At 40.2% G+C, this 20,587-nt stretch overlaps 1 protein-coding gene across 4 annotated transcripts in view; it reads right to left on the bottom strand.

Annotated features, from left to right (window-relative positions):
- The window catches only part of Pcyt1b (phosphate cytidylyltransferase 1B, choline), an 89,692-nt gene that overhangs the window by 15,431 nt on the left and 53,674 nt on the right, over positions 1–20,587 (bottom strand). For all 4 annotated transcript variants that reach the window (XM_034485824.2, XM_034485822.2, XM_076918526.1 and 1 more), the window contains 4 exons: positions 11,563–11,714; positions 9,222–9,300; positions 3,895–4,037; positions 756–944 (listed from right to left, as the gene is read on the bottom strand). In XM_034485824.2, the coding sequence (XP_034341715.1) occupies positions 756–944; positions 3,895–4,037; positions 9,222–9,300; positions 11,563–11,714 (563 nt within the window). The remainder of the gene's footprint in view (positions 1–755; positions 945–3,894; positions 4,038–9,221; positions 9,301–11,562; positions 11,715–20,587) is intronic.

Below are 20,587 nucleotides of genomic sequence, written 5' to 3'. Positions count from 1 at the left end.
TCACATACCTGTTAGAAACCCCACACGCACTCACACTTTTGTAAGTCTAAACTCATCTTTTCCCTAAGCTAGAATTGAGTGACCTCATTACTTTGGTCTGCCACTGGCACTCTTATCTGGGGTGAGTACATGTTTGTTTGTGTCTCTCTAAGAAAAAAATAATGCAATCCCCCCCCCAAACCCTTGTTCTTGTCCAGTCTTAATATTAAGTCTTAATGCAACTTGATCTGCCATGTTTGGTTGATATCCCTGGGAGGCCTGTGGATGGTGAAGAGGGGTAGGGAGTGGAAGGAGAAGATAGGGGGAGGCTGCAGTTGGGATGTAATATATGAGAGAAGAATAAATAAAAAATTAAAAATTAAAAGCAAAAAAAAAAAAAAAAAACCCTTGGACTTGACTTCCAACACAAGCTCCATGTTACATTGGCTTACTTTACCATTAACCCTAAGCTTTGCGTCACCCCCAACTTGAAGACTAAGGTAAATTATGAGAGCAACTTCTGTAATACCAGACATTCAAAGGTAAGTGAACGGCTTCTAAGTTCTGGAAACAGAAACAGAGAAGACCTTACTTTGTGTACCAGTTGGTACCATACTAAATCAGTATTTGAGAGATGATTCAGGAATTGAATAAGGACATGGACTTGGAGTGACTTGAGATGATGTCCAGAGACATAAGGGACATCTTTGAGTCTATGAAAGAAATTTAAGCTGAAAGTACCTGCCATTGCAGTGCCAGCTGAAATGACTACATACCCATGCACCATCTGGCCCAAACAGTTCCAGGAAGTTGCCGATGAATTCTCTTGATTTTTCTTCCCACTTTTGAATTAGGTCATGACTCTTTTCTTCTACTCTGTTAACAAATTCCTTTGATTTTTCCTCCACATTCTTGACCTTTTCTTTCATTTTGTCCACCTGGTTCTGGAATCGGTATTTTTTCTCCTAGTTAAAATTGACAAGGGAAAGAAATTGATTCAGGAGGACATCAGAGAGGTTCGTCTGTATTGGTTATATTTTATATCAACTTGGGTTTGCTCATAATGTGAAGAATAGATGTCATTATTTCTCGAGGGCTAGAGATGGGAAGGCATGTGTCTTGCACATCAATCTCCTTGGATATATAAATGGAAGTACAAATGTTGAACTATGTTCAATCTGTTCAACATCTATGAGTTGAAATTGTATGAGAACAGAATACAAAACATACAAAGCTACCATTTATTAAGCAAATTTCCCTACTCTTCTGGAACTTAGATCAAAGGATGCATTGTATACAGAATAGCCGCTCAGAGCCTGAAAAGTTTGTTTTATTGAGGTAGTGTTAAAACCAATACAGTTTACATTAAGTTGTAAACTAACTGAGCTTAGGACCAATGTCTCATGCTAAAATTGTCATTGCCATATTTTCCATGAGGGTAATTAAAGTGCATTGGTTTCCTTGAACATAAAGAAAGTTTTATTTTGATTGCATCTCTAGCTTTTGTGATTAGAGACCTTATACAATGGTGTTATCTATCTATGTTCCAGGAAGCCATATTGTGTTGGGCAAATCACTAATCATCTCTAAGCCTCACTTTTCTCATCAATAAAATGGGGATGGTAATCAATGCTACTGCATAGGGTTGATAAGGCTATGCATCTGAATGTATGGCTCAAAGACTGGCATTTGCTCCCCATGTGTTAATTATGTGGTTATAAAGCACCATAGGCATTTATCTGCATTACCTGATAAACACATTATCTAAACAATGAAAATAATATCACACTAGTGTCTTCCCTTTGAAATCGCAATATATTCTCTAAAGGAGTCAGGATATTTTTTTTCTTTACTATGTAGAATCAAGCTCATTTTGTACTTTAGAATTTGGTAAAATACCTCAAATATTATAAAACTAGGTCAAGATTCCCTCATTTAGACATTCCAAAAGCACATCGAAAACCTAGCGTGAGGCTGGCTGTGAGCTGTATGTGCTGTGACTGAGCCGTGTAAGCACACCTATGTGCTACAGGAACACGCTCTGTCTTCTATCACTTGCGGTGTGGTCTGACGTGAGCTGTTAATGTTCTAGGCTTCTGTCTTCTCACCTATGAGTTGGATAGTGTCATCCCACCCACCCTCTTAGGCTTATCACAAGTATTAAATGAGATGTTGCAGTCAAAACACTTAGATGGGTATCTCTTTGGCTCTAGATAAGTGTTAGCTGTTGTCTTTACATCATGCTTCTTGATATTTTGTTCAACACTGGAAATGGCTATTTTGTTTAGTACTCAGTGACAGCACTTAACAGTAGAGTGAGCACTGGGCTGGGAGATTTAGAGGGGTACTGCCACCTCCACCTCTCCCCCACCCTCCCTTGGCCTCGTCTACTCTCTGGACTCCGTTTTCCTTATCTCAAAGTCAAGGGACATGGATTGGATGACTGGTCCTCATCAGGTCTGTGCCACTTCTGAGGTTCTGTGATTCATTTACACGCCCATCCAACACATTCAATTTCCTCTCTGAGCTGCAGCCAGGCTTGTTGTCGGAGAAAGGCAGTAAGCACACCCCCACTGTCCTCACGGTTCCCTGAGCTAAGTGGCTTATCTAAAGACCATTTAAAGAGAGTGAGCAATAACTTTTGGAAATGGCTTGCTATGCTTGGATGGTTGACTGAATTCAATTTAAAAGAACAGACAGTTTAATTTATTGAAATAACCAGGGCTTTATTCTCTCTAAGATACCAAATCATCACGTTGGCTGAATTCTTTGCAGCCACGTGTTCGGGTGCCACTCGAACCCGGCATTTTCCATTTTGTTGCCTGGCTTGTACAAAGCTATAGGGGCCTGAATCCCAACACTCCCTGCTTTATCAGGACAATAAATAGTCACTGACTTACAATTAATGAGGCCCCCCTATTTTGAAGGTACAAATGATCAGTTGTGAAAGATGCTAGATAATTAAAGCTGCACATAATTATAAATGCCTACTTTTGCAGACAAATCCTCCTTTGAAAATACAGTATCTATTTGGGGGCTGGAATTCTGAATGCATAGAGAGTATTTGTTTGGATCAAAATCATGGGCTCCCTGGAAGCCTGGTAACCACAGTTGTCCAGACTCAGTAACATCACCCTCAACCATCCGGCTACTCTCTTTGCCTTGTAACAGCTTGTTTTGCTTGTTTTAAAGATTGTTTTAACAGTGCTCTATTATTAAACTAACAGCAGCTCTGTGGGAACAATAAGGTAGAAATACAAAAGGAAGCCAAAGGCTTCAGGCTTTATTTAAGCAGCTGTAATTTCTCTGGACAATAAAAAACGGCTGTTAAGGTTTCTAATGAGCATCTGTAAGGCCTTAATAAAATGAAAATTGTAAAACGTTAAAACAAGAAAGCATTTTCTCTGGGCTTAGCATCTCATTGCTTCCGCCTGCCTTCTTTTCCTTTGAGAAGAAGACAACACTTGCCTTTCCCCAAGGGGCAGATGTTTTAGAAACCCTTTGGCACATCTGAAAACTAAAGAGGGAGTTTGGGGGCAGGGGAGGGAAGTGAGGAAGCTCCATTATAAAATGGGAAGCAGCCTCTGCTCCACGGCTGACTCATGATACCCCTTCAGACACGCTTTCCTCATTTGTGAATGTAGTGCTCATTTCTGGCACAGGCATGTTGGTACATGCCTGTAAACCCAGCACTTGGGAAGCGAAAGCAGGCGGGTCATGCTTTTGAGTCCATCCTGGGCAATACAGTGAGACCCTCTCTCACAAAATAAAGTACACCACTGTTTTTTTTTTTTTAAATATGGATTAAATGAGACAACAATGAAAAGCACTAAGCACATCACACAGCACACAGTAAACGAAAGTCATGGTAGTGAAATATGGTGGGCCCCAGAGTACATGGGGAGGCACACTTACGTTTATAAAGCTGACATTCAGCTCCTTGGCTGTGTACCCCCTCTGGAGATTACGCCGGGCATATACATCATAGTCACGAACAATTCTGGTGATGATGTCTGATGTTGAGATGCCTTCTGTTCTTTGTGTTGGAACAAACATGCCTGTCCAAGTAAGAATAAAAAGATTAAGGTAAAATTACATCAGTTTATCTACTTCCTTTAATGGTCCTTTTTTTAACTGGACAACACTGGAGCTTCAGGGTAGGTCAGGGAGACTTAGTTTTCTGGCCTCAGCTGACTCTTCCTTTACCATTACACTGTGTAGTCATCATCCCAGGTTAGGCCCAGGAGACACCATCCACTCTCCCAGCTCCTTACATTTGCCAATGCTCAGCTCTTCCTTTCTATCCTGGGTACCCATTTCCTGACTCCATCATCCACAGAGTTCTTCCTCAACCTCATTAGTCCACCTTCACCTTTGTGAAGTCTTTTCTGATGTTATCATGAGAACCCATAGCATTTTGGACATAAGGGGATCTTCAGTTAACAACAACAAAAATGTCTGATACCTGTCTCTGCACAGAAATAGACATTGTGTATGTGGGTTTTTAAAATTTTGTTCCTTTTTAAAAAATCAAATAGAAATGGACATTTTGAATGCCTTAATCATCTTTGCATCGCCAGTGTCCCGATCAGTACACATGGAAGGTGCTGAATGAAAGCAAAGGAAATGCACAAGTGGATGGATAAGAACTGAGTCAATGAATGAGTCAGATCACGGCTCCTCATCCCTCTGGAAGTCTTTGTCCCATTATCCCCACAGGAAAGGAAGGAGAATGGCGCCTTTGTTGTCTCTATCTAAGGGTATGTGTGCGATGTGCTAAGTGATTCGCCCTCCTCTGAGAACAGTCTACTCTGCATGGGGGTTTCACCACTTTCATCTGGAATATGTGGGAAAGAGGAAAAATAAACAAGCACAAGGATGCCAACTTCCAATGGTCCTGTTATATGTCCTTAAAGTATTCAAAGACATTTGGAGTTTACCAGCAGCACAGGCTAGAAAGGGGTCACAGATGCCAAAATAGTAAGAACTGTTTCATGCTCAAAATTCTGCTGTCAATGAAAATCATGTATCGGCAACTGAGATCTTTGTAGCCCATATCATCCCAACCATGTAGAGATGTCCTGTATCATCAGCAACAGTAAAGCCGAAGGGCACTGCATTCTCAGTTTACAGCTAGTCACTCAAACCTCTGAAGGCAAGCAACCTGACCTTAGTTTCCCTTAACTAAGAAGGTAGCTAGACAAGGTGATCTGGGCTCATTTGGGCAGCTTTTCTACCCCCAGCTGTCTATATCCAATCAATGTATAATAACAAACCTGCTCCTCAAATGCTTTGCTAATTCTACCTCTTTTCTCCATCTTTAGCCAAACCCAACCCATCTTATTCAAAGATTGCATCAAGAACTGCCCAGGGCGGTTGAAAGAAGGTATCAGACTCCTGGGCCTGGAATTGGGAATTTCATGCAGTTATGAACTGACTGGCATGGATGCTAGTAACCAAACCCAGGTCCTTTGTAAGAGCAGTATACAGTCTTAGGTCACTGAGCCATCTCTCCAGCTCCAGTGATGTCATTTTTGTCCATTTCAACATATACAGCAAGACCCACAGAGTCATCCTGCTAAATGCAAGTCCCACACCTGCTCATTCCTCTTCATTGGCTTTCTACTGTGTTTAGAGTATAGGCTTTACCTTGCCTCTGCCACGGTGTGCAGGATCCCCTTTCAGAGCTTCCTTCTAGTCTTAGGCTCATCTCCCAGCCTCTCCTCTTAACTCTCTCAGCCAAGGCTCCTGTACTGTACAAGAGCTGGAATTGATTTTCTTATAGTCTATGAAGGTGGGCCTGTATTTAGCAACATGGGGCTTATTCACTGTTCTTAAAACTATTGGCTCTCCTCTTCTCTGTCTGTCAGTCTCTGTCTGCTTAACTCTTAAGTCAGGTTTAGTGTCAAGGAAATTAAGTCTCAACAACTCCCAAGACAGGTGTTTCTATTTGTCAGCCCCACTGCTCTGTTCTCTCAAACATTGCAAGGTCTTTGGTGGAACACTTCCATAAGCAACCGTCTTTCTAGCCTATGATTTGTATGAAGGACAAAGCCACACCCTTCTTGTTTTCTTCTATGGTCTAAGCACCAGGTGACAGGCAGGCACTATCAGAATATTTGCTCAATGAATGACAAGATGAATACTGATGCTGGGCACCCTTGCAGATCCAAGGCTCTCTGAATGTTTCTTTTGCTGCTCCAAAGTGTCATGTGTCACGTGTACATTCACAGTGTCAGCAGCAGTGTGGTACTGCTGATCTTAGAGACAGGAACATCTGACTCCAGTCCATGCTCTGAGGACAGAGTTGGGGTTGGCCACTAGATCTGAAACTTCTTTGATCATCTTCTAGAAGGGTGAAACCAAACACAGAAAAAACTAAATGGAAGGCAAAAAGTGCAAGCAAACATGGATGCAAAGAGAATTCCAACTGGACCAAGCATGGAAGCAGGGCCTTGGTAGGCAATCAGTTCCTGGAAGAGCCCAAGTTAGCAGATCTGGGACAGTATACTCACCTTAATTGGAACAGGTGAAGACTTTCTGGTGAAAAATCCATCCCCTCTTTCTTTGGGACTGATGAAATGTGAAGGTTCTTTAGTTACTAATAGATTTTAGCAAGTCACTTAGACACAGGGCACGTGAGCTTGCCCTGTCTAAAATCAGAGACTTAGGTCTCTGTGGCTGAGTAACGGAAAGCAGATTTGGGGATTTGCTTTGGCTGCTTGAGAGGTAGGTCTCTGAAAGAAGCCAAGCCCTCTGCTGACATAATGAGGCACCCAGCTTCCTCCAAATCCTAATTATTGCTCTGCTAAAAATATTCAGTAATGAGCATGATCAGAGAACCTTTTTTATCATGCTTTTCAGAATTGCAGCGTTTGGTTATGGAGCTATTTTAAGAAGCAGCAAAGCACATGTTAATAAAGCAACTTTCAACAGTAGTAGGCACTATCGGAATGATAATGAGTAACGTGGGCCTTACAGTCTATTGCATCTCAGCTCCATCTCTCCATCCAGCTTTGCTAGAGGATTTTGACACTCGGTCCTGACAAACAGAGCACAAGGTTGTGCAGCTTAATTTATACTCATGATATTGCTTGCTTCATTTAAAGTGAGCTTTTGACTTTCCAAATAAATCTTAGAGTATAAAAGATGCACATGGGCACTCAGATCATTTCTGAAACTCTTCCACAGGGACTACTCTATGGCCTACTCTATATGCATCCCAACTGGATCTTTACAGTGACTCTTCCTCCTAGTGAGGCATCATGGACCATAAAGAAGGATCTCTGCAAAAGAAGTCATATACTTTAGTCTTAGGCCTGCACTTCTAAGGAAAACAAAATGCCACCTAACCCTTCATTTTAGAAAGTGAATTGTGGTGAAGGGTCACACTAGTAAGTCACCCATGTCTCATTGCATGGTCCCATAGGTAGCCCTAATTGGACTCAGTGGATTGGTTATATTTTTTAAAAGAAGAAGAGGACATGAAGGTAGAAGGTGAGAGTATGGGGGGGGGTGGCTTTCAAAGGCCATAGAAGTAATCTGGGTTGGCTACATCCAGTTATATTGTATACATGTGTGAAACTCTCAATGAATACATTAAAAACCCTATATTTTAGAAAGAGGTACACATATGCACAAAATAATGATATAGGAAAATAACTCTTAGAAGAGACCCACAGGGGCTGGAGAGATGGCTAAGCGGTTAAGAGCACTGGCTGCTCTTCCAGAGGCCCTGAGTTCAATTCCCAGCAACCACATGGTGGCTTACAACCATCTGTAATGGGATCTGATGCCCTCTTCTGGTCTGTCTGAAGACAGCTACAGTGTACTCATATACATAAAATAAATCTTGAGAGACAGAGAGAGAGAGAGAGAGAGAGAGAGAGAGAGAGAGAGAGAGAGAGAGAGAGAGAGAGAGAGCCACAACTCCCTTGCCCCTAAATTGGCCTCCTCAGTGATTTGCTTATACTTAAATGGCCATATAAATGATGGTGTGTGACTTCCAAGGCTAGGCCACAGGAATCCTTATGGCAGCTGTTAAATTTGCTTGGTCTTTAGACAGTCAGTGTTCTTAACCGCTGAGATATCTCTCCAGCCCCTGTGGGTCTCTTCTAAGAGGTATTTTCTTATATTATTATTCTCTCTTCATGCTGTGAGAAGCCCAGGCAACATGGAGACAATGTACTGATGTCCAGTGACAAATGCCCCTATACTCCTGGCTAACAGCTAACATCCAAAGCTGGCCACTAAGTATATAATAACAGAGCCCCAAGCCTTCAGAGGACTGCAGTTCCTATTGGCATCTAGATATAGCAATTTGCAAGAGTCAAGCAAAAACTCTCAACTCATGGTAGAATGCCTATGGGAAGCTCTAGGTTAAATCCCTAGTACTACACTAGAAACAAAACAAAAACAGGCATGGTGGGTTATGTCCTTGAACCCCAACTTTTGGGAAGCAAGGACAGGCCATCTCTCTGAGTTCTAGGCTAGCCAAATGTACATAGTGGTTTCTAGGCTAGTCAGAGCTACAGAGCAAGAGTCTGTTACAAAAAAAAACAACAACAAAAAAACCAAAAACAAACAAAAAACCCACAAAGGATAAAAGAAGCAGCCAAGCCCTCTATTAAGACCCTGCCCCACAAAAATCATGAACAAAATCATCCTTTTAAAATAACCACCTTGGGAGTCATAATATTATTAGTCCTTTACTAGAGACTAACCCAGTAAGAAAACTACTACCAGATATATGCCCAGGGTAGCTAAGGAATTCTTAAGCAGAAATTCAGTTAACGTTGGGGTCTCTTAGCTGGCTCTTAATCCCAAAGCAACCTCTCTGCTGCTGTTTTTAGGGAAGGAAGTGTTGGCATATGGCTCAGACCTTAAGAAGGTATCCATCACCATGCTGTAACCCATTATGATGTAACGCATGCGCCAACCATGGCTTTTTCTCCTCCTCTACAGTGTTTCTCAGCTTCTCTGCAACTTTCCAAGTTGGAAACATGTGGGATTTCTTCTCCTTGCATTCCTTACAAGCAAGGTTAGGACTGAAAAGTGTCAGGCCCCTGGTTCTTACCCAGTTCTTCTGAGTTCTAAGGGAGCTAGCTCTCTCGCAGAGGATGATACAGACCCGGCTGCTTAGGTGATACTGGATGTTCCAACAGTCCATCTACACATGCTACAGGCCTAGGGCGGCTAGCTTTTATACTGGGCTGTGTGTTTTGGACAGGAGAATGCCTCACCTGCTTCCTTGATATGCTTATAAACATCATCTGAACCGGCAGAGGAGTATGGAATGTCGTCATGAGCCACGAAGTCAATCTATTGAAGAAGGAGACAAAGGACATTAGCACTGGCATGGGGGGGCGGGGTTACAGATTTGAAGGGGATTGATAAGTCCTCCCCTCTCCACCCCAGTGTCTTTTAAGATAAAGCAGTTGAGGAAGGCTAGCCTCTGGGGATAACCGCCACTAACCATCTGCATCAGAACAGCTGTGACTACTTGCAAGAGCCCTTCAAAGTCAGCCTCAAAGAAGAAAGAAAGCCCTGTCATCTAGGTTATAACATCAACTTCATCTGAACTTCCTCTCCAAGTCATCCTGCTGCCAGGTGGGCTGTCCTTCTGGAATGGTCGATCTTTATTGTCAACGTGATGAGATCTAGACTCATCATGGGAACACATCTCTGGCGAATGTCTGGGGTGGGGAGGGGGTACAGTGATTCTTTAGGTTAGGTTAATTGAGTGGAAGGACCCACCCTGAATATGGGTGGCACCATGCTATGGGCTTGGCTCCTGGACTAAAAGGAGAAAGTGGGCTGAGCACAGGTTTTCATTGCTCTCAGCTTCCTGACTCTGGATGCTGTGTGGTCAGCTGCCTCTTGTTTCTGCTTCCATACACTCATTATCAGGACTATGTTCCCTGGAACATACAAAATAAACTCTTCCTTCTTTCCTCAAGCTGCTTTGGTGAGGTATTTTGTCACAACAATGAGACAAGTAACTAATGTGACTTCTTGAACAATTTTCCTCTAATCTTCACGCCTGCTAAGCCTCACCCCTGTTTCCTATGACACCAGGTAGACACATCTTGCACACTGAGATTTTAGTCCATCTCAAGAGCTAGCTTAGATGAGTGGTTTAATTTACCAGAGTATCATTCCAACATACCACTTACAAGTTACAAAACTCATTAACTGGATTTCTCAACCTCAATACTGGTGCCACCAAGGGCTAGATAATTTGGGGCTGTGTGTATATAGGTGTCCTGCACATTGGAAGACACTGGACAGCATCTCATACCTCCCCCCACTAGATGTCAGTGGCAGCCCCTAGCTAGGACAAACAAAATGTTTCCAGACATTGTGCTTTGGGGTGAAAATTCAAGAGAGAATTGCTGGATTAAATGATATGTGGCAGTGCTTAAAAATAGAAACTAGTGCATAGTAAGTGCTCAGTACGTATTTTATTGTTGTTATTAATTCTAGCCTCCACATTCAAACTTAGTCGTCCCCCCCCCTTAAATGCATAATAATAGCCCAGGGTAGCCATGACACTGAACTCATTTTATATAATAGCAAAGTCCTTAGCACAGTGCTGGGCATATGGTAAATAATAAATGGCATTCATCATTGTCATTATTAGTATCCTCTAAACTGCCTGTCATGTGTTGAATATACAATATATGCTAAGTAAAAAAGTGTGATTACTGGTAGTAAATCATATTGTAGTTTTTCCTCTTTTCTTTTCATTCTCACCAGGAAATTGTCTTCTCTGCTATTACCCATGCACATTTATCAGTGTTCTCTATTCTCTTCTGCATTGCGAATTTAAAAATAGAAAAGAAAATTCTTAGAACAGCTTAATCTTATTTTTTTGTACTGCTTATAAAAGGAAAGAATAGCTCCGAGTGTGGGGCTGGTAGGGAGATACAAAGAACATAATTTGATGCAGATCAAAAGAATGTCTCATGTTTTCAACTAATAAAAATCTTATGTCAGTAGGAATTTCAGAGTCACAAAATCAGAGATAGAAAGTTCTTTCCTTAAAGCCTTACCCCTGACCTTCCAGACAAGATGTGCATTCATTTGTTTCATGCCTAAGGATGCCTGTGAGTCTGTGAGCACCAACAGTGGTGCTGGTGACAGTAATAACAATGATAACCTTGGAGCTCTTACCACAGGCCAGCCAGTTTTCCAAGGTTTTTACTTAGATTCTTTCATTAGCTCCTTTAAACGGTCCTACAATGGTCCCACAAGGGGGACACAGCAGTGTCATCCAATTTTATAGATGAAGTAACTTGAGTTCAGTGTGGTTAAGAATATTTTTGATGGCTTTCTAGTTAGAGGAAGACAGAGGCAGCATTTGGTCCTGGCTAGACCATCTCTAACACCTGCGCTCCAGGCAAGGAGAAGACATCAGTCCTTACTTTGGGGCAAAAAAGACTGTTCCATCAAGTGATGCTACATGTTAGCCCCTAAAACTTCCCTTTTTAGAGACTGGAAGAGTCTTTAGGATCCCTGCAATCTCAGCTACAGAGCCAGAGTCCCTAATCCTGTTACAGAGAAAACACGCAAGAGAAGTACCTTGTGTTTTTCCAGAAACTCTGGAGTAAGAGTCCATGGTGCATCTCTGATGACTTCGTCCACATAGCGACAGTGTCTGAGAGCTTCATATCTCTCTGCCTCATTCATCACAGTAAAACCTTTGAATTTGTGAGTAAGGTCATCACTGCAAACTGAAAACAGGCAAAGACATTAAATACTGCTGCCACCCATTCTGTGGTAGACTTGGCTTCTTCAGCAAGATAGAAGGAGCACAGATGCAGTAGGTGCTTGGCATCACTGAACTTGTTTGTTTTTTTTCCAGATAGGGATTCTCTGTGTAGCCCTGGCTGTCCTGGAACTCACCCTGTAGACCAGGCTGGCCTCAAACTCAGAAATCCGCCTGCCTCTGCCTCCCAAGTGCTGGGATTAAAGGCGTGCGCCACCACTGCCCACCAAACTTGGTTTTTTAATAGGAACAAAGGATGAGGAGAGGAAAGCAAACCTAAATGCACTAGGAATTCAGAGTTTTGTTTTACTGTTAACTATAGCTGCATTCTTTTTTGAGGCTTTTATCAAAATTATCCTGCACACTATCTAATGTGAATTTCCTAATTTTTCATCCTTCTAGCTCGCCCTTTTGTATCTGTTACTATTCAGAAATAAAATGACCAGATGAAACCAGATGAAGAGACAAAGGAAAAAAAGAGGAGGGGAGCCAAGAGGCCTGCACTGTACGAGGCTTGACTAATCAATATCAATTCCAATTTTTCACATAATTATTGTACCCAATTAGAGCACACACTCACAGAGGGGGTGGCATGGGGTGGGTATCTATTTCCTGGAGAGGGATGCAATAATTGCATTACAGTACACAATGAAGAGGTGAGAGTTACAAACTAGATGATCTGATTGAGCAGAGCTCAGCCTTCCCATAACTTCCGGTCTATTCAAGATCTCAGGTTCTAGAACCCTAAAGTGGGAATAGTAATTTCCTTTACCCCTTGCCTTAGAAAGAAATTAGGTTTTTGTTTCTTGAAGATTTACTAAAAAGTATTTTTAAATGAACTAAGCAAAAATCATACTTACTCGCCTTTGTTTTGGTTGGCCAAGGCAAGTTTCCTATATGCCAGGAAGAACGGTCACTCTAAGTGCTATGTTTGTTTACCCAGGACCTGCTGAGTAGCTTGCTGAAATGGTCAGAGCTGCCCTCACTGGCTCTTGCAATGAGATCCTTTTCCCTTTGAAGCATTATGTATACATAGTCAATTCTCCGATCTGGAACTAAATCATATTCTATATCTTGGGCCAAATTTGGCCACAGAGTAAGTATAGCCAACTGCCTTGGTCAGCATCTCCAGAAAACATCCCTTCATGGCTTCTTGACACATCTAATATCCAAGCCATCATCAATATTGCTGGTTCTGCCTTCAAAGGAGAAAGAAGGTCATTTATGGAAAGATTCCTTTGGCCTTGGTACTCTTGATCAGAGGATGTAACTTGTTAGACTAGAGGAATAAGTTTTAGTAATCTAATGTATTGCATGGTGACCACTTACCTTTTTTTTTTTTTTTTTTTTTTTTGGTTTTTTGAGACAGGGTTTCTCTGTTTAGTCCTGGCTGTCCTGGAACTCACTCTGTAGACCAGGCTGGCCTCGAACTCAGAAATCCGCCTGCCTCTGCCTCCCAAGTGCTGGGATTAAAGGTGTGCGCCACCACCGCCCGGCGACCACTTACTTTTAAATCTTGGTCTACTTTAAAATTGCTAAAAAACAGACTAACTACTCTCGCAAAAAACAAAAAAAGTTAAATCAGTAAGGTGATGGGATATGTTATGTGCATAAAATTATTGATTTCTATATAGAGATCAAAACATCTAATTGTACGTAATAAATACACACAATTATTGTGTCAATGATAGTAATATGTCACTTTAAAACATGGTCAAGTTCTCAGAAGTTCATTGCTAGTTTATTTCATAACTGCAAATACTGAAGCATGCATTTACTCAAACTTAGATGATACAGGTCAAAAACTAGATGTTGCCTTGGTACAACCAAGAGACACAGTAAACACAAGATGCACAGGGCTGCTGCCCATGTAAGATTGAATAGTGTTTTATAGTAAGCTATTTGAGTAAGTATGCATACTCTAAATTAACAATAGAAAATATAGTATAACCAGGGCTTGGTGGCACATACCTATAATCCCAGCATTAGAGAGGCCGAGGTAGGAGGATCATGAATTTGAGGCCAGCCTAGAATATATAACAAAACCTTATCTCAAACACACAAAAAATTATTATATAGTATAACTACTTAAGCCCGTAAGATAGTTGTTTCTTATCATTATTGAGAATTGCACACTGCCTATAATTGTACAGACAGTATTTTTTAGGTGAAGACTGACTGTATAGCTCAGGCTGACCTTAACTTGAGACCTTCTTGCCTCAACCTTTCAAATGTTGGGATCATAGGGACGCACAGCCATGGCTGGTGTGGTTATTTCAATTTCTAATAGTGCCTGGCCCATTGCTGTTCATTATTTTAAATAAAATAAAATAAAATCTTATCTGTAAGTACACTTTGACAACACATATGCACATGAGTCTAAAGAATCTCTACACACACACACACACATACACACACACCTATATAGCTCCTGTATTCTATAAATACTTCCTGAGGTACTTTCTATTGTTGTTATTTAAATTATCAGAACATCAACTTCATGGCTGCATCATCCAAGAAACCTGTCAAATACAAAAATGTCTGAATCAGACATGGTAGTGCACACCTTTAGACCTAGTACTCTGGACTGAGGCAGGAGGATCTATTTGAGTTCCAGGCCAGCCTAGGATACATAGCAAATTCTAGTCCAGCTAAGGCCATATAGTGAGACCCTGTCTAAAAAGAAGAAACTGTGTGTGATCACTTATTTATTTCACAGTAACTCACATTGATCCTCTGGTTCCTGTTTCCATTTCTCTCTGTTTTTAAGATCACACAGGAGTCAATGTCAGCTTATCCAAACCACTTGGTTTCAGTCACTTACAGTAGGCCGGCATTAGAGCCATGGTACAATCTAGAAAACTTGCATAGCTGAGCATACAGCAGAGGAAATAAGAAGAAGCAGGGATCAGAGGTATTACCTACATCACTACATTGCTTTACCAGTTTTTGAGATTTTATAGCCCTTTTAATCAAATGGGAAAACAATTTATATATTATCAATGTTTTTAGTTTAAATAAAGAAGTCACCCTTACTATGCTTCATTTTACCTGGAATGAAAACTAGTCTATAATGTCTCTTGTAGCATATTGCCATAGCTGCATGTGTCATGAGAGTGTTCTATATCTGACCAGGATGACCTAGAAGCAACACCTTTAAAAAAAAAAAAAGATTTACTTATTTATTTTATGTATATGAGTACACTGTAGCTGTCTTCAGACACACCAGAAGAGGGCATCAGAGCTCATTACAGATGGCTGTGAGCCACCATGGGAATTGAACTCAGGACCTCTGGAAGAGCAGTCAGTGCTCTTAACCACTGAGCCATCTCTCCAGCCCGAGGCAACACCTTTTTAAATGGTAAAATAAATCTAATGAATATTTTAAAAACAGAAAAGAAAATCTGTGTGTGTGTGTGTGTGTGTACTCTGCTTCTTGAGGTTTTGATTCAGTAGGTCTCTGGTGAGGTCCATACAGCTCTGTCTTTGACAAACTTTATAGGTGATTCTGAGGCTTACAACATTTGCAAGTCCCCTGAGGCATAATATGAACAACTTGAGTAAAGAGACCTGCTTGTCTATAAATCATCCATCATGGTCAAAGGCAGGAGAGGGTGTGGGAGGCCAGGTAGTAGGGCCATAATGACTAGGTATTGATTCACTGATGGTGTCAGCTTTTGACTCCATAAATAGGAACCATTTATGTGCCACACTATTCTATTTAAAAACAGACCTAGGACTTTTTAAATGTTCTTCAGGACTTTAAGATACTACATCAAAAATCATATTGAGTAGAAATGGATTTCAGATCTGTCAGTTTTATATTTCAGGTTGCATAAAACTAGGTCCAGCCCACAGCCTCCCCCTTTTGGAATCTGCACCTGAGCAGTATGACTTTTACATGACTGAGATAATAACCCCTGATAGACTGTAAAGAAAACAAACATCCTGTTTACAGCAGTACACAGCTCTTTTCATACTCCAGGAGTGACCTCAAGAAGCAGCTGAACATGCTGACCCATATTGTCTAAACATTAATTATTCCCAAAGTGGCATTGTTGTTCTTGAGTTCTGGCAAATGCACTGTGACAAACAGATGGAGAACTCTAAGCAGTGGTGTCCCGTGGATGAATTCACTGTACTCTCGGAGCTCATGCTGCGGCTAACCTATCCTGGCAACTTACTGTGCTCCAGGAAAAGCACCCTGCTGGAAAAAAAAATAGCATAGGACTTGAATTCTGGACTGCCAAACTCGGAATCTTTTTTGTTGCTATTGTTTTTAGTGTTTTTTTTTTTTTAAAGACTGGCTCTTTGTGTAGCTTTTGCTGTCCTGAAACTCTCTGTAGAAGGGCTAGCCTCAAATTCACAGAGATCTGCCCACTTCTGCCTCCAAAGTGCTGGGATTAAGGGCATCTAACACCACTTGGCAAAGACTTGGGTTCTAATCCCAGCTCTACTCCACTTTTACTGGGAAAGCTGTTTAGATGTGAACTGTCTAGTCTTTAAATAGGCTGAATTTTTTGATTATTCAATTTGATGATCCTCATGAACAGAGAGTAAGGCTCTAAAATATTAGCCACTTATTAGTAATAATAGTAATATTGGACCACCGGTGAGAATATTCCTTTAGGTTTTGTGCAGTCTTTTCCTTGGAGTTGTCCAGTTGCTTGTCCAGGGCTCTTGCTACAAACTGCTTGTAGAAGTGCTAATGTTCACTACGCTGGTAGACAGTTGGCCTTCCCAGGGGATTTGTATAAGGGAGATGATAACAAAAGAGAAGATTCCATCCATCCAGCAGTGGGCAAAAGGCCAAACATCTCTGGAAACCATATGCAGCAGGGCTAGTGGCAGAACCTTAAGAGAGAGGACGGATGAACCTCTCTAGTAATCGGTGTTCATATCTGGGTGCAGACCTCAAGAGCCTCAGCTGAGAAAGGTGCGACGAATGCACTCTCTGCTGGTAATTACGTGGAGCCGGATGAAAAGGGCAGTGGAGAACGTGAGCTGGGCTGAAGATGAGGAAAGCCCTCTCCTGTTTTTATGGATGTTTCAGACACTTGACTGTAGAACGACTGTACAACAAGAACTGAGACTGAATTTTCCATCTGCCACGAAAAGTGGAATCTTAGAAGAATATGGTTTTTTTTTAAGAGCTGTTTTTATTGTTGTTTATATTTCCATGTTACAGGGGGAATCAAATCTAGAACCTCCTGTATAATAGATAAGTGGTCTACCACTGACCTATACCCTCAGCTATAGAGGGATACTTAATTTTAATTAATAAAAATACAATAAATTATAAACCCAAGTTAGTGAAGTAATATTTACGTGTGTTGTACTAGGAATCACCATCATAGTAGTAACAGTACTGTGTTTATTGTTTTATTCTGTTTCCTTCCTTTGTGGTGGAGGTAGGTGTTTGGTGAGACTTATCCTTTAGAAAATTTTTAGGCTTTAAAAAAAATTCCCTTTGTTATAGAATTTTAATTTATGGAGCTGTACCACTTAATATTAAAACAGATTTTTAAAAGTACTTTATAAGTGGATAGTCTCAGTTCATTAAAATGCTGCCAACATGGTAAGACTGTACAGGAAAAAATTTAAATTATTACTAGTTGTATGCTTTAAAAAATCATACATGCAAGTACTGCAATCATAATGCAAATATGTTACTAAAATTCAGAAGTAAACCATAGCACTTCTAGTTTCTGGTCCTTTAATGAATTACTTCTTGAGAGCAGTAAAATGGCTCGGCAGGCAATAGCACTTGCAGACAGGCCTTGCGACCTAAGTTGAATCCCTGAGACCTATATGGTAAAAGGAAAGAACCATAGCACATACATGCATGTATACGTGTGTGTGTACACACATACAAGCACACACACATACACACAAAACATAAAAATTATAAATAAATTTCTGTTGAACACTAAAGACTTCCACCAAGTACCTGTCCGTGTACTTGGATCAAAAACAGTGGTTTTATGAATGAAGCCACTCAGAGGAATTCCTACAATAATCTACCAGTAGATATAATTAATATGACACATCCTTTCAACTCACCACAAGCATTTTTATTTGTTCACACATAAGCTCCAGGGCCAGCCATTCAACCAACAACACAAAATGGCTTTTCCTTAAATGTACCCTAACTCTCCTCAAACTAGAGCTGTCTGCTATTAAGCTGGTTTGTGATACTCTGAAAAAATAATCTAAGACAAAGGTCTGTTTTTACTGAGAACACATAGCCCCAAAGGCATGCAGGGGTGGCTGGGGAGGGACTTAAGAATGGGTAGCTTTAAAGGAACCAATGTCTAGAACCTCAGCTTCTAACGGTATAATTTCCTAAAATTAATTTGCCAGAGAATATCTTTTTTATATGAAACAGCCCTTGCGGCAACATCCACACCTTACTGCAGTGAGGGGGTAACGCTTTCAGGGCAAACTTTAAAGAACATTCAGAGCACCCCAAACCTTATAGAGCAGTGCTTCTCATCCTTCCTAATGCTGTAATCTTTAATACAGTTCCTCATGTTGTGGTGACCCCCCCCCAATCATAAAATTATTTTGTTGCTACTTCATAACTGTAATTTTCTGCTGTTATAAATCATAATGTAAATATCTGATATGCAGGATATCTGATATGCAACCCCTGTGAAAGTGTATCCCACTACCACACATAGGCCAAAGGGGTTCTGACCCACAGGTTGAGAACACTGGTCTAGTGCCTCCTTGTCTTTCCCTCCTATATACAGACTTCTGTTACAAGTGAAAACCGGTGTTAGGAACCAAACAGAGTAGAATGGAGAATGATGCAAATTTTGGCCTAACAATTTTGCTTCTGCTTCTCTCATCTATTATCAGAGAACACATGGATCTTGAGGGGCAAGGTCCAGGAATTCAAAGTAAACGGAGCACTGGAAAGAAATATTGAATGTGAAAAATAGCTTTTTCATGTAGTTAAGGGTAAGCATTTTTCCAGCTATTCTCAACACTCATATTGAATCCTAAAAATGGCTTTTCTCTTGTAGTTAAGAGTAAGCATTTTTTCCAGCTATTCACTTCAAAATCACTTTAATAAGGCAAAGCTCTATAGGCTGGTACGGCTGCATCTCAAAAATGTATCTGGAATATTTTCCAGAATTATAAAAATTTTAAGATACACTGGAATAAAGGCATGGGTAAAACATTTACATTATTTTTACATGCATTACACTATATTTTACATGCATTATTTTAAAGGAAGTTAAAAAACTATTTTATAAATTCCCATCACAAAATATTTCATTTACAAATATGCCTTATCCAATTTTGTCTTTTAAAAATGTCTATTTTCTACCTCCTCATGATAAAAAATAAACTTACCTACAAATGATTTTTACTAATATGCTTCTTTCTCTCTTTAAATACATAAAAAATTTTAATTGTGGTATCTAATAAAGATAAGTTACTTCTGACTTTCATACTTGATTTTATGGAGTTATTCCTGAAAGCCAAATATTACAATCTGATACACTTAATAAACATTTAAAGAACAAATGACATGACTTTTATTTCATTTCATTTTTATTTTATTTTATTTTATTATGAGACTGGGTTTCTCTGCATAGCTCTGGCTGTCCTGGAACTATTTAGAACAGGCTGACCTCAAACTCAGAGATCCATCTGCCTCTGTCTCGCAAGTGCTGGGATTAAAAGCATGTGCTGCCACGCCTAGCTCAAAGTAATATGTCTTTCAAAAACATACTTCTCATGTGAAACCCTGTCTCAAAGGGGGAGATGGCCCAGCAGTTAAGAGCAAGTACTGCTCTTGAAGAGGACCCTCATCAGGTGGTTTATAACCTGACTCACACCATCAGTTCTAGGGAAATGCATCAACACCTTTGGCTGCAGGTACCTGCACTTACATGTACATACCTACCCCACACATACACATGATTAAAAACAAGAAAATAAATCTTTTTAAAAATCTATATTTTTCTTCTTATAAATACCCTATAATTTTATCTGTGAATTGTATTGCAACAAATTAAGTATACTGGCTCATTGTCTTGTTTATAACATTTGTTGGATCTTCATTATTTTAATCTTGAATGAGTCTAATATATATAATGACCATTTCCTGGTATTTTTTATAAAGCTTCCTGGAATGTTTTAATATAGTTGAATTAAAAGCCATTATGCTGATCTCCAGGTTTTTAGTAAATCTGATAACAAAGCCCCGTTTTGCCTATTAAAGAAGGTATACTCTGCAAATCCAATAGGTTAAAATCCTAGCCTCAGCACTTTGTTTCTTTTAAAAAATGTTTTAAAAGTAAATGCTAAAAAATTTTTTTTCCAGAAATTGTTGGATTGATGATGGTGTAACCCAATTACTGATACTTCCATTTCCCCTCTCTTTTGCATGCATCTGCTTGAATAAGTTGCTTTCAAGTAAAGTAGCAAGGGTGATAATTAAGAGCCATTTGATAAGTCTTGATAAAACCTTTTGTTATAACTTCCCAGAAAGGGAAAGAACAAATGATTCTAAGAGCTTAGTAACAAATCCCTTTTCACATCAGACTACCACCAATCCATTCTTTGCAGATCTTCTTATCAGGCTGCTACTTGATAACAAATGAGACTGCTTTAATGACAACAATAAACTGTATTCCTGAGCTAAAGAATTCAAGGAATTGTGTGATTTTACTTTAACTAACTCCTCCCATTCCAACGTGTACATTTGTGTGAACAAATATTTCAGTACTTAACTAAAGCAAGGGAAACATAAATGAATTATTGCTATAACTTGCCTCAGCCTGGCAATGTTATATTCACCCATGGATACATCCAGAAATA

Source organism: Arvicanthis niloticus, chromosome X, assembly GCF_011762505.2.
Source record: "Arvicanthis niloticus isolate mArvNil1 chromosome X, mArvNil1.pat.X, whole genome shotgun sequence".
Lineage (NCBI taxonomy): Eukaryota > Metazoa > Chordata > Mammalia > Rodentia > Muridae > Arvicanthis > Arvicanthis niloticus.
Note: the sequence above shows the minus strand (reverse complement) of the source record. Positions and strands in the feature narration are given on the sequence as shown.